Below are 15,330 nucleotides of genomic sequence, written 5' to 3'. Positions count from 1 at the left end.
ACGTGAAGGGAAATGTGAAGGGCAGGGGGAGCAAATAGGCAGGCAAGGATTGTTTTCCCCACAGCGCAGAAACCCAGAGCCTGGGCAAGAGTAGACCCATTGATTCCTCACCCCCCCCCCTTTATTGAGTTGGCTAGTTTTTATTAAAAAGCATTAAACACATTCAGTTTTCAAAACACACTTCCAATTTGTATGGTGCTAGCAATTGCTCACAATAATATAATGAAAACTGCAACTCAAAATTCAACTCAACTGCGATGTTATTGCAGTGTCTCCACTGCCATGAATTCCACTCTTCCAGACAATTGCCTTATCAACAAAGGACATTTTGCCCACACTTCACTGTCCCTAGGCTTTTAAATATGCAGCATGCAGCATATAAAATGGAGCAAAAAGGCATTTTTTTAGAGAGAGAAAAAAACAAGGGAAGTGAAATCTTTTGTTTTCAAATCCCAGGAGATGTTAAGTACTTGTTTACTTTATTGTTTTTCCCGTCCAGTACCTGATTAGGATTGGCAAGTATAAGCAGATTTCATAGATGACTTTATCCCACAAGGGTTTCAATTTAACTTGACACGTCAGTTTTGTTTCCAATCTAGACCTGAACTCTACTGTGAGGGATGATTCCTTTGTGGCGAAGAGAAGGAAATACTGTTGTTTTTATACTGTTTTCTCTCGAAAAAGTATAATTCATTATTTAAAGATCCTAGAAACAAATACGAAGGCAGGTGTTTTGCCTTTTCAGCCCATTGCATCAAACTGAAGACCACCACTTAACATGATGCATATTAGTGATCCGTCTCTTAAGGTCTAAGGTCCATGCCAGTGTCATTTAACATGTTAGTTTCATATTAAAAAGGAAGACATTACCAGCGAAGCAAGCTTGAAATTAACAACAGACTGGTCATCAAAAAGTGGGATGCATCTTTAAGCACCAACGGATGGCAGAATTAAAAGGTTGTGCAACAAAGGAATCCAACGCAACTGTTGTGCTAGTGGAAGATTCCTCAGACAGCTAATTCTTATTGTACACCAGCTGGTTCTTGTTGTGCAATCGGTTGCGCAACAATCTTTGGTAATGTACTTGTGTTTTCCCTTGCTTTCCACCAGCACAGCAAGTATACCACTAAGTGATTTTAACGCAGCACTACATTGGTTACAACCCCTTGTGGCGTAATCGGGTCAGTGTGTCTGGCTGTTAACCAGAAGGTTGGTGGTTTGAGCCCACCCAGGGACGGCTATGGACAGGATTCCTTCATTGCAGGGGGTTGGATGAGATGACCCATCCAATTCTACAATTCTATGGTTTTATGACACCCCAGTCTACTGTAACATCACCTTCACGGGTGTGCCTCTGAAGGATTCTCAGAAACGTCAGTTGATTCCAAACACAGCTTCCAGAGATTCAACTTCCGTTTCAGTATTAACTCCTATTTTGCTTGGCTACCAATTTGTTTCCAGGTTGAGTTTTGATGGCTTTTACCTTTAAGGCCTCAGATATTCTGGGGCCGGGATGTCCTAGCAGTATTCTTATCAACACCCGAGGCTCTGCTGCATGTCCTCCTGTCGTCTGTGGTGGGGATGCAAGACAGACCCTTTGGGATTGCAGCCACAGCTGTGGAATGCCTTCCCATGGGAGGCCCACTTGACTCTGCCACTGCTTGTCTTCTGGCAAGTAATGAAAAACCTGCTTATTTCAGGGGCCATTTAGGAATGGTTCCAGCCAATTCATTTATTTTGCTGTCTCTGCTGTTACGAGGCACGGAGATTATATTGGCATGGGGTGTGTGTGTTAAATTTCAGGATGTAAGTCTTTTGTTAAACAAATAGTTCTTTATTGTGTCTTTTCAGTATTTATTCAGAAGTAAGCTTCACTAGTAGGGTGGCGCTGCGGGTTAACCACAGAGCCTAGGACTTGCAGATCAGAAGGTTGGCGGTTCAAATCCCCGCGACGGGGTGAGCTCCCGTTGCTCGGTCCCTGCTCCGGCCAACCTAGCAGTTCGAAAGCATGTCAAAGTGCAAGTAGATACCACTCCGGCAGGAAGGTAAACGGTGTTGCTGTGCGCTGCTCTGGTTCGCCAGAAGTGGCTTAGTCATGCTGGCCACATGACCCAGAGGCTGTATGCCGGCTCCCTCAGCCAATAAAGTGCCGCAACCCCAGAGTCAGTCACGACTGGACCTAATGGTCGGGGGTCCCTTTACCTTTACCCTTTAAGCTTCACTAGTAAGTATGTGTAGGATGGTACCCTTAACTATTGTTAGCCACCATGCTGGAATTTTTTTTTAATGGAAACTCGGCATAAGCTATTTTTAAAAATAGTACCTTGGAAGAGCCACATTGATTGAAATACCTATTTGAAAACCACTTTGAGGGAGGAGTTCTTTGCACCGTAGTACTTCGTGCTACAAATAATTTTATTTTATTAAGACTATACATGGATTGAGGTGCTACTGAGCTGACTACTTACTTTTGTAATCATGCTGCTTATTAGTAGGTGACTTATATTTCGTGACCATTAGAATTAGGTTGGAAGCCACTATGGTGTGAAGTTGTTAAAGTTCATAACAATATAAGACAACTGCTGCTGGAACAGACCAAAGATCTGTTTCCAACAGGAGCAGCAAGGCATTTATACTGAAAGAAAGAACCACCCTTAAGTTGTTGTTTTTTTTAAAAAATGGAAATCCCTCTCCCTAAAAATATTAATGCAATTGTCATTTTTGCCTGGTTGCAACACCCACAAAGCATATTAGAGTTGCTTAGGACAAATACTTTAACCCAGCGCTACTTTTTACCATAACAGGGTATGTTCTTCATATAGTTACCTTATCTGTTATCAACGTAAGGGGTCATCAAAATATAGATCACATTGGCCTGGCAGTAAAAAAATATATAATACAGTCCTTTTTACCTCTGGTGTATAATGTGGTGACTACAGTGTCTAGTGAGACTGCCTGGCTAATATTTAGGTTGGTTGCTTGTTATTTTTTCAGCATCAAGCACCAGTGTATAGTATGGTGCTTTAACCACCATGCTTACTAGAAAACAAGTGTATTCCTTTTGCATGGTTGTACAGTGGTACCTCGGGTTAAGTACTTAGGTAATTCGTTCCGGAGGTCCGTTCTTAACCTGAAACTGTTCTTAACCTGAAGCACCACTTTAGCTAATGGGGCCTCCTGCTGCCGCTGCGCCACCGGAGCACGATTTCTGTTCTAATCCTGAAGCAAAGTTCTTAACCTGAGGTACTATTTCTGGGTTAGCGGAGTCTGTAACCTGAAGTATATGTAACCTGAAGCGTATGTAACCCGAGGTACCACTGTATGAGAAGGCCCTAAAAATATCCCCATTTTTCTCTGCCTTTCTCTTGCACTGTAACATTTACATCCTGTTTCTAACACACCTCTTCCTAATTTGATTGCATGGTCAAAACTGAACTTTTTGTAACTGAAAAGGGCACTGCAGCCAGGTCACCTAAACCAGCCCCAGGAGAAAATCTCTTAAATTGCTTGCACTCTGAGCAGCACACCTATCTCCCTATTCAGTAGAGAGGCAATGTCTGGGAAGATCCAACAGCATGCCCAGGTCATAATTCAAGATTCCTTGCTCTATTAGGGAATCAGACTTCCTGTAGCAATTAGGTTTCAAAGCCTTCTATTGGCTATTCAATGACAGGAAGGCTGGGACCCTGCAGGTGTACTCATTGGTGTTACAAATAAAAACAGCACAAAAGCAATAATGAAAAAAGAAGCTGCTTCATTGTCAAAATAAAATACCTGCCACACTTCTGAAGGTATTTGCCATCAGGCTGAATAGCAGTTTCCTTCTTGATCGAATGGAAATAAAATCTAGATTCTATAGGAGAAACAACAACATGGAAAATTAATGCATTTCTTAATTGAGGCAGGAATATCATCTGGTATCAATTAAACTAGTAATTAATTACTGTCGCAATGTAGGCACTAAAAACCATACATAATTAGAATAACATGAAACCTTTTACGCCTCTGTTCCGGCAGAACAGGAGGAGGGGTGGCATGAGGAATGTCGTTTTCATTCCTGAGTGTATTTCATTAGCAGCGAACAAAACCAACCCACTGAACTACCCAATCTCTTTCAGGGAAGTTGGAGGTGTCCCCCTTTCCACCACATCCAGTGCTTCCACTGCACATCCCACAAATTAAAGCTCATACCACCAAACAGTTCAAAGGGTGGTTGCATAAAAATGCCTCTCACCAGGAGATCCTGTTCACTTGGGCCAGACAATAATGCGAAAAGGATTTTCGTCATTAAGAAAGCAGCATCTATCAGCTGCCGCAGACAAGTTTTCCCTTTCGCCCTGGAGTCTGTGTTTAATATTGGACAGATGTTTGAGAAAGTGCATTAATCCAGCAGAGTGGGAATGGACAACCGACAACCTCTGGGCTGTGTTTGCTGAAGCTTGTGACATTATTTTGTCCAGGCCCATAAATCAGTGGACAGTATCTCTGGGATCAGCCTTACTAAGCAGCATAGTGATGCAGCCACCTTAGGCAGATGTGGGGAATGGAAGCAGTGGCAATATATTGGAGGTGACATTTGTGCCACACAGCCTGCCCTGTACCCCCTAAGCTAACCTGTTGCTCTCAAGTGCAGTGAGGCAGCCACTGATTGGGCACATATAGGTTGTTGTCTGTGAGTGATAGGGACCTGAGTCCAGATGTTGGACTCCCATCAGTCACAGCTAGCACAGCCAATGGTCAGGGCTGGTGGGAGCTATATTCGCACATCAGGAAGGCCACAGGTTTCTGAACAATGGGTATAAGTGTATACATTGGGTGGGACAGGGCAGGTGTATCTAGAGAGAGAGAGGATGACGTGAAAACGACCTCTGTTAAATTTGGCCTTGTCTCTTCCACATGTTGCTGATAACCTCCGTTCTCACTTATTGATGGCACATCAATCGTGTTTGTAGTTAAGGCTCCTTTGAAGTGAAACTCTTTGATGAAGTTCACCTTATCTCAAATTCACCCTCTCTCAATCAACAAAAAACTTCCGAATTGGCCCAGCAGATGGAAAACACAACCTTTTTTTAAAAAATGAAGCATGGGAGAAATCCTCTTTCTAGGAAAAATCCTTTTGAAGAGTGGGATATAAACTTGATCAAAACCTTACTATTCTGTGCATTGAGTTTTTCTTCCACTGTCTGTGGTGCTCATATGCATGCGCTAAAAGGGATACATCCTCTAACACAGCCTCTTCTCCATTGTCAAGATGTCAGAATTACCAAATGAACTTTTTAGAGCACATGAGTGCAACAGCATTTCTCAACTCTCCAGCTGGTACCTCGGCTTGCCTGCCCTGATCATACAGCTTCATTGGATAGTCCCAGGTTGCAGTATTATGAGAGAAGGAGAAAAACTTCCCTATCCACTTTCTCTACACATGCATAATTATGTTGAGTAGCCAACCCGGTGCCCTCCAGATGTTGTAGGACTTCAGCTCCCATCAGCTTCAGTCAGAATGGTCAATGGTAACGGATGATGGGAGTTGTAGTTTAGCAAAAGCCCCGGAGCACCTCATTGGCTACTACTCCATAAGGCCACCCCTTATGCCTTTTTTAAAAAAGTGAACACACTTTGATGTAGATTAGCAAATAGATTTCCTCCAAAGCAACCTGGGCCTCGCCCAGAGCTACAGTTCCCAGCACCCACAAACTACAGTTCCCAGTATTTTTGGCGGAAGTCCCGTGCTTTAAATGCATGAAGTGGATGTTCCTGCTCCTTGCAGCTTCTGGGCCTGCCTCTTCCTCTGAATTCCGCCGGTTGGCATCAGTGGGGCGGCCAGTGCCAGCTCGCAGGTATCCCGTTCTGCCCTTGCCTCCAAATGTGCCAAAAATTGGCCTTGAACATTGGCGCGCTTGTTGCCTGCAGCTGGGCTTTGCTGCTGCTTTGGGGTGCAACCCTACTCACGTAGCCTTCCCGGGGAAGACGCTCCATTGAACTGAACGGGGCGCGTTTCCCCCGGCAGGAGCGCATTCCTCACCTGCGCGAGGGGCGCGGGCGGGCGTCGGGGGGCGCGCCTGTGGGCGAGGGGTGCTGCCTAATGGCCGGGACGGCGACGATGACCCTTCCGGGGGCGGTTTCCGCGAGGCGAGCTGCAAGGCGGCGAGCGGAGAGTTCAGCTCACCCCTCCGGGGGCGGAGGGAGGAGAAGGCGAAGCGCAGGGGGGAAGCAGCCCAGGAGCCCAGCGCCTCCGCACAACCGCTCGCACGGCGCGCCAGCGGGACTCGTGCGCTCCGGGCAGCCACGCCGGCGGCGGCAGGAAGAAGCAGCTGCTGCAGCGACCAGGCCCGGGAGAAGCCCCACAGGGAAGGCGGCAGCGGCGGCGGCTGGGCCCCCGCGGGGCTTTGCTCATGCCGCGGCTCCGCATGTGGCTGAGCGTCTCCGGGACGCGGTTTGGGCGCGCGCGCGGAGCCCCCGGGGCCGGCGGAGGCGGCGTTATGCCCCGCGGACGCCGCTAGGATGAGCTGCAAGCGGCCGGCGGCCAAGCCCCAGCTGCGGAGGTCCTTCAGCGAGCAGCTCCGGGACTCGACGGTCAAAGCCTGGGATTTACTCTGGAAGAACGTCCGCGAGAGGCGCCTGGCAGGTCAGTCCGGCGCGCGTCCGCCCTTGCAAGCCTCAAGGGGAAAAGAGGTGCAATGCGCTCGGGGGACCCCCTCAGACAGACAGACAGAGAGTCCGCCTGCCCTGCGCTTGCCACGATGCCAGGCGGCGGCGGCAACAACTCCACACTTGCTCGACTTCCGAGCGCGCGCGCCAAGTTTTGCTCTGTCTCTCTCTTCTTTGAACACCGTTCGGGTGCTTTTTTTGGTTTTTTGTTTTTGTATTTCCCGCCTCTGCGCTCCGAATGATAAGCTCGCCTTGGCCAGACTCCTTTCTGCCTTCTATCTGCAGGAGAACAATTCAGAAGAGACACTTTTCCAATGAAGGTTCTGCAGATAGAAAGCAGAAGAAACCTTGCCAAAAAATAAAAAAGAGGAGGCTTTTCATTGGACTCACACTCCCGCATCTCTATGGGGACTTGGGTTTGTACATCAAAACTCTGTTGGTGCAGTATTGATGTAAGAGTTTAGTTAGGACCAGGATGTGTTATACAGTACTGAGACATTGCCAAGGCTGGGACGAAATAGCAGCTTCTTTTCTGGGTGTGTGTGTGTACCATTATAGAAGAACAGATTGTCAATGTTTTAGGTTATTATTATTATTATCCATGCTAGGGGGGGGGGGGGCATTTGTTGTTTTCTGATTCTTGGACCGGTTCCTCCCTGAACATCATGCTGTGCCTTGAGATCTGTGCGCTGTGCGTGACTTTGTAATGTGCCACAGGGACCTTGTACGTCAAGAGGGCTGCACGCTGCACATCGGAGCTCTGTGCAATAAAATGGATTGGTGCTCTGTGCCAGAATCTCAGTGTTTTAAAAATAGGTCTCATTGGAAGCACAGACCGGGATGGACCAATTTTCTGATTCTGGACAGTTTGGTGCAGTTGTGTGCTATTCTTGCCTGCGTTGCTCTGAAGCATGTGCTAGGGTTTGGATGCACCACACAACTATTTCTGCATCCCATGCAGCTTAGGGAAGCAGGCTTAGTTAGATGCACTCCCCCACTGAGTCCAATTGGACTTTTATCCCTCTCTAGTAAATGCTCCCATTTACTCTGCACCCAGCATGTTCCCACTGCTGGTTGGGGAAGCAGTGTTTGTATGGCATTAGCATCAATCCATATCTATTCTGTTCTTATGAAATCCTGCATTTTGATGTGTTTCCCCCCAGCAAACCACTTTCGATCTGAATTGAGAATAAGAATGACCTAGCTGTATAATGTGTACGCAGCCTAATTGCACTTGAGAATTTCATCCTGGCTGCCCTTCCAATTGGTGTGCGCACTGAAGTGGATTAACTTAACTTCCTGATAAGCGAGACATCGCGATCTATGACTTTATGTACTTACGTGTCTAAAACAGAATTCATTTGTCTTTCTCCATATATATGGTTGTGTGAAAGGTGTACAACAGGAACTTCCAACTTTCCCCTCAGCTTCCCTTTTCCCTTTGAGGTCAAGGCTCAATGTGATCCACTCCATCCCAGCCCCTCCATTCCCCTGAGGCCGTGCAACCACTTCTCTCCTTGCAGGGCACTCTGACTATACTGAAAGACTCTTGCTAAGTCTCTCCACCCGCACCCCAGCCTTCATCTCTATGCTGCATTTAGTTAGAAGGTTTCTTGACCTTCACTCTGCCCAGGGTGTTCAGCTGTATACCCTGACCAGAATGTCTGTATACCGAGTATAGGATGTGCTGTGGTTGCACATGCATGCTCACACATGGTCGCTGTAGCACATTGTGGAATGTGTTTGTTCAGGAGCAATCTCTGTGTGGCCACAGTAGCTAGGTGTAAATTCCTACAAGAGAGCTTCTTTATATACAGTATCTGTGAAACGTGCAGCTGGCCCTTTCCAGTGTGTTTTCCTAAGCTATTTTTAAATACGTTGCTTTGGTTCACAATCGTGCGTCCCCAGGGCAGCTTTCTAGCGGTCCCTACCCCTCACCCCAGCCTGCAGCTGAAGTGCTTTTCCTGCCTTCTCCAGTGTTGCGAGCTTCTATCTTTACCATCTTCTCAATTATTGATCTCCCATTTCATTTCAGATTAGCAAACCAGGCAGTAGGGAAAGGAGCTGCTCCTGAAAAGCACCTCCTGTGACCACAGAGGAGCAAGGAATGTTTTCCCCCTCCCTGCTGTGTTTAGTTGGTTGCAATGTTTGGCTGGCAGAAGTGCCAAGATGCTCTCAGCTCGCTGTGTTCCTACCTGGAACTTTTGGCAAGCTTGTGCGGCACTTTCTGCACTCAACCAAAAGCATGTGAAGCACACAGGGAGGATATAAACGCCTTCTGTTTCACTGCCGCCACCGCCGCCACTGCTGCCCTGCCTCAGAGACTCCCACTTCATGTTGAGTAGCTCTAGTACATGAGTGATCTTCTGTGATGTAAACATTCAGGAATAAGGGAAAGCAGTGGTCAGGTGTGGGGTAAGAGATCAAAGTGCTTCCTGAGTCTTGGGGCCCACATATTGTCTTAACAATCTCTTTCGGGGGGGTGTGAAACCCCAGCCAAAGTGTGCCCTTTCTATGATGACCAGAGTACAGATAGAGTAGGGATAGAGGGCTTGTCTTCAGATATTGTTGGATTCCAGTTCTACCCAGCATAGCCAATGATCTTGGACAATGGGAGTTGTGGTCCAGCAACACGTGAAGTGCCACAGGTCCCCCCCCCCCCCTAGAGACCCTAATGGTCTATAGAAGGATGGAGCTGCAATTTCACTTTCTGCTCTGTTTATGTATCAAAAGTAAAGGTTTTCTAAAGTGAGCGTTCTTTGTGAGTACATGAAATGTACTTCTTCCTGTCCTGTTTTGTGTGTGGCATCATTCCGCCAGGAGGCAGTATCAAGAAAACACATTATTTATCTACCATGTGTACACACAGAATCAGAGCCAAACAGGGATGGGTGAGTTGTATTCTCTGCCATTTGAGCTGATGGGCTTTTAGTTTTCATGGTTCAGTTTCCCATAGTCCTGTTTTGTGTATGTACATAGCCCATGCCTCCTCCTTTTGTCTGTCTTGTCCCTAGGAAAAAGATGAGTAAGAGCTGCCAAGAAAACAAATCTCTATACACTTACCTTTTTGGCATGGATGCTGCTTTCATGTGGGCACATCTCATGCTGCAACAGCCCCTTTTGAAACAGGAAACCATTTGGGTGGGTGGGTGACATGCTTGCTGTGCATGCCACTGTCTACTCGGATACTTTCGCTTGGGAGGTAAAGGCAACATTCATCTGTTTCATGAGGCATGGCCATGCATGAGTACCGATCATGGCACACTAACAATATAAGAATTGTAAACTCTATAAATCAGAGGGGTGGTCAGATGTTTTCTTGGTTACAAAATAGCAGTGGGGAACCTGTGGCCCTCCAGATGTTGTTGAACTTCAACTCTCCCATCACCACCAGACAGCATGGCCAACGGCCAGGGATGATGGAAGTTGTAGTTCAGCCACATCTGGAGGACCACAAGGTTTTTCACCCATCTTAGAAAGCATCAATATGAGAGATTTGGAAAAGTCCTTGATCTCAGGAGGCATCCATCTCAGAAAGCATCAATATGAGAGATTTGGAAAAGTCCTTGATCTCAGGAGGCATTTTATACTTTTCAGAGAATGAGTAGTTTTGTCAGGAGATTTACACATATCATTTTAGGCTAAATGTAATTATCTTCTGCATTGTCCTCAGTAGTTATATCTGTGGCTATATATCTGTAATTGTTGGACTTTGCATGGCAGCTTGTGGTCATGTTCCAAGTTCAAATAACCTCAACTCTGTAAAGTTAAAATGCCAAGTCAGCTCTTATTACATGTAGCAACAACCTTGTGCCTGATCTACTGTATAATAACCAAAAAATTATCTACAAACTGACGCATGATGTGGACACATATCATTCAGGAGAAAATTTTATGATTTCTCATAAGAATGTCAGTTTAAAACCCCTTTCAAGAAGGAGGAAAACCTCACTAACTTTTGTAAACAAATGGTGAAAAATCTTGTTTTAGACACTAGGTACTCCTCACTTCATATGTGATTGGGACAGACAACAGAGTTTAAACAAGAAGTCTGCCTCTATTGTGTGTAGTGGCAGCCAATGGAAGTTGAGACTCCCAGGTAGTTGCACTGTTGAGCCAGTTTGAAGCTAGTCAGGAACTAAGAAACCCCTGAAGGAAAAGTGAAAGGTTTGTTTGCTCTCCAAGAGCCTCTTACTTCAGCTGCATGATGGTAGCAGCTGTCTGAAGTCCCAAAGTATGCTGACATAGTGGGAGCCTGTGGGAGCCACCAGTAAACACAGGGAACAATTTACAGTCTTCATTGCGCTTGACAGTTTCCCGTTACTTATTCTTAATCAGAACAGCCATATCTCTTTTGGTATATAATGCTGCAACAACAAAATTAAAGTGCATGCCAGCTGCCATTTCCTGTGAAGCAAATTTTCTTGACTAACTACTATTCGGCTGCAGGCAAGTCCTTGAATAAATTCTAGATTAATAATGATTAAGTAAGGGTTTTTGGCTAAGGGGGTTGAAGTACTGAAGTCCTAAACTTATAAAACCTTCTGCTGTTTTGTTTACTGCCTGGGGCTCCTTGGGAACACAGAGTGGGATAAAAAAACCTAATAAATAATAATGAAACACTATAATTTAAACTTCTATTTCTACCAGTAGGCTGGTGATCTTGTAGGACAGCTGATGCTTATCTGGTTTACCATGCAATCCTATATATGTCCATTCAGAAGTAAGTCTAAAGGCATTCAGCGTGACTTATTCCCAGCTAAATGTGTATAGGATTGCAGCCTGAAATGATTAATTTGACAAGGTAGCAAAATTGTGCACGCAAGATGGGAAAAAAGAGTGCAAAATATATTCTGTCATACCTAAGTGACTTTTCAGCTTTTTGCCTTTGCATTTTATGTCCATCTTAATTTGTGTGCTTTAGTCATGGCCTCTACAAATGCAGCCCAAGGCCTTGTATCCTCTACTTCATTCTAACATTTCTTAATAAAAAATCATGGTCTAAATATATTATTATGCTCTGGAATGCTATCAGCTGCTCATCCTTCATACTTGTATGTTGAACAGTTGCCCAACATTTAATTATTTATTTTTTAAAAAGCCTTGATCTGTTATTCTCACCAAATCCTTGAGTGACAGTCAAATCAGCAGCTTTTCATTGCAGACTTGAATTTGGCAATGCAATCCCATACCAACCTACTCTTAAGATGACTTAAAGAAGTGTCTTCTTTCTGTCTGGCTTTCCTCTCTCTTGCTTTTGAATATTTTCCAATATATTTTTACTATAAAAAGAATGAGTGGAATTCAGCATAGTGCTAGGGAGATCATTCCACCAGCACAGCCCTGTCTCACTTGCCCAAGAGAACCATCTCCTCCCTCCTCCCCCTGTTCTAGGAGATCTCTCAACCCTCCAGAATGAATCTGTGAGAGGTGGGGAGGAATACCCCATTGTGCTAGTGAGAGCCCTTGCACTGGCTTCTGCTAGTGGAATAGGGTAGATGAATCTGGAATAGGGTAGTTGACTCAAGCAAATAAACCATTATCTCTAAACTTCAAAGAGAACACCTGAAGTGATGAGGAGTGGCAATCAAGACCTATCAATTTTGGGTGGGTGGATGCTATCTGTTCACAACTCAGGACCACAATGCCCCAACGACCTCCTCTTTTCATATAAACCATCCCAGACTGTGTGTTCATCATCTGAGGGCCTTCTTTGCATTTATCCACGTGAGATCCGGAGAGTGGCAACAAAAGAACGGGCCTTTTCTGCAGTGGCTCCCTGTCTGTGGAATGTTCTCCCCAGGGAGGTGCAGCTGGTGTCTACATCACATATCTTTAGGCACCGAGCAAAAACGTTTCTCTTCAACAAGGCCTCCTTTTAAATGTGTTTGTGGGAGAGGGGTTTATTGTTTCGTCCTTTTTTGTTTTAACTTTCCCTTGTATTTTTATCTTGTGAACTGCCCTGAGATCTTTCGATGAAGTGTCTCCACAACATTTACACCTCACATCAGGTCTTGGACTTCACTTAAGATTGGACTTCACTTAAGTCCAGGGTTACTGCCGCCCTGGTCCGTTTCATGACCAAGTTTTCTAGAGCACAGTCATTTAGGACATCTAGAAAAGTTATCTCTTTGTCACCGTGACTGGAACATGCTTGTATCTCATATTTGTTTGAGAGTTATTGAACTCACTCGCTACTATTACACTTCCTCCTTTGGATGTTTCCTTGATTTCATTCTCTGGCTCAAGATCATCCTGTGCAGTTTGCTCAGGTGGATGAGAGTATATCCCCAGTACTAAATTACTCTTGGGGCCTGGATGAATCTTTTGGAATGTCTAGTTTCCTGGACTCGTATTCTCTTCAATGTACAGAGCAACAGTACTGTACCTCCAGGAAATGCTTTCTACGATACGATACGATACGAATCTTTATTCTCATTGTCCCATACAGAACAATGAAATTGAAAATCTACATCAGACATTCAGAAACCAACAAGCCTGCTATCCCAGCTATCCCAGCCTGGTTAGCCCCCTAAAAACTCTGATACCCCATAATTAAATACAATATACTTCCATAGAGACTACCTTACACTGCGTTTAAAACCAAAATCACATTTGAATAGAAACTGTTTCTCAGACAGCTAGTCCTAGTCTTTATAACCCTGTACCCTGGACCATAAAGAAGGCTGATCGCTGAAGAATTAATGCTTTTGAATTATGGTGCTGGAGGAGACTCTTGAGAGTCCCATGGACTTAAAGAACATCAAACCTATCCATTCTTAGGGAAATCAGCCCTGAGTGCTCACTGGAAGGACAGATCCTGAAGCTGAGGCTCCAATACTTTGAGAAGAGAAGACTCCCTGGAAAAGACCCTGATGTTGGGAAAGATTGAGGGCACAAGGAGAAGGGAACGACAGAGGACGAGATGGTTGGACAGTCTTCTCGAAGCTACCAGCATGAGTTTGACCAAACTGCGGGAGGCAGTGGAAGACAGGAGTGCCTGGCGTGCTCTGGTCCACGGGGTCACGAAGAGTCGGAGACGACTAAACAACTAAACAACAACAACCTTCTTCCAGAAGGCAAAAGCTGAAAGAGATCATTTCCGGGGTGCGCACTATTCTGCACTATCTCTGCAACTTTCTTATGGCACGTGGAAGCATAGATTTCCTGTACTTCCTGTAAAGTTTGTATTCGAAGATAACTGTGTCCCACTGGTTATCCATTTCATCAGGTTTCCATTCTGCCCACTATATTTATGCTCTCCTCTAAAAGCATTGCAGCTTGCCTATCTTGGCTCAGAGACTTTAAGCATATAAACACCTATACAAAGTGTCTCTCTCCAAAGGCCATTGGCATGTGTGCCTTACCCTACGGTGCTTTGGAGGGGTCTTCCATATTCAGAAACCAAGAGACGTTAATAATTTTATCAACAGAGTGCTGCATCGACAAGAGGGGAAAGAGGAGACTGGGAGGAGATCTGATAGCCATTTCCAAATATTTCAAGAGCTGTCAAATGGAAGATGGAGCAAGCTTGTTTTCTCCTGCTCTGGAGGGTTAGACTCAAACCAATGGCTTCAAGTTACAAGAAAGGAGATTCCGACTAAACATCAGAAGGAACTTTCTGACAGTAAGAGCTGTTCAACAGTGGAACTGTCTCTCTTCGGGGGGGTTGTGGACTCTCCATCCTTGGAGGTTTTTAAGCAGAGGTTGAATAGTCATCTGTCATGCTTTAGCTGAGATTCCTGCATTGCTGAGGGTTGGACTAGATCATACAATTCTATGATTTCAAGTAAACACAATCAAATTTAGAAAGCACCAATAAATAAGGATCGAAAAAGTCTAGCTAGGCTTTGAGAACCCATCTTGGGCATCAGCTACAGTTAAGAACAGAAGCTATTTCCTCAATAAATCCTCATACTTTGGATTGGATGCTACTTTTAATTGATTGGAATGTGATTTTATCTATAATCAGACGCTCCCAAATTTTATTAGGCTGGTTTCTGATAAAGACAAAAACTGGCATTGAAAGCAGTGAAGCACTGGAACAAAACATGTATTATGAATTGCTGTGACATCAGTGCGCTAGGAAGTCAGTAGGGCTCTATTTGGTATGAGTGTGATTAGGTTACAAGAGATCTTCTGAATTCCACCCAGACCAGGTTTTTAAACCACCTAATCAGGAATGCGACTATCTTTGTGGAACAGACTCTTTTTTGTGTTCCAGCCTCCAAGATACTCTTGCTTGGGCAAAGGAACCTCCTGTGGTTATCCTGATCACGTTAGTTGCTTTAGAAATGGTGTTAACACTGTTGATATTTGCTATTCCTAGAGTACAGAGGTGGGGTGTTTAAAACAGTTTCTGATTGGTATGGCACGACATACAGTTGATTTCTACTGCTATGACAAGACTGTCAATGAATTGTGAGATAGCATTCTTCTAAATAGAATATTTAATGAATTAGAATAATAGTATTCGTAAAGGAGTTATAAGACCAATAGATTTCCATTGGCATTTCCAACTAGTGAGATGCTATTCCAATAGGAATGAATATAATACATATAATATAATATAATTTATTATTTATACCCCGTCCATCTGGCTGGGTTTCCCAAGCCACTCTGGGCAGCTTCCAACAGAATTTTAAAATACAATAGTTTTATAACTCAACAGAAAAATCTTAC

At 44.7% G+C, this 15,330-nt stretch overlaps 1 protein-coding gene across 3 annotated transcripts in view; it reads left to right on the top strand.

Moving 5' to 3' along the window:
- STARD13 (StAR related lipid transfer domain containing 13) overlaps positions 1–15,330 on the top strand; it is a 218,240-nt gene that overhangs the window by 79,043 nt on the left and 123,867 nt on the right. The window contains exon 1 of one of the 3 annotated variants that reach the window (XM_028726488.2): positions 6,147–6,625. The exons of the other annotated variants lie outside the window; for them this stretch is intronic. Within the exon in view, the coding sequence (XP_028582321.2) occupies positions 6,502–6,625 (124 nt within the window). The 5' untranslated portion in view covers positions 6,147–6,501. Of the gene's footprint in view, positions 1–6,146; positions 6,626–15,330 lie in introns of those variants that run through there. 3 annotated transcript variants of the gene reach the window in all.

This window comes from Podarcis muralis, chromosome 4 (genome assembly GCF_964188315.1).
Source record: "Podarcis muralis chromosome 4, rPodMur119.hap1.1, whole genome shotgun sequence".
NCBI lineage: Eukaryota > Metazoa > Chordata > Lepidosauria > Squamata > Lacertidae > Podarcis > Podarcis muralis.
Note: the sequence above shows the minus strand (reverse complement) of the source record. Positions and strands in the feature narration are given on the sequence as shown.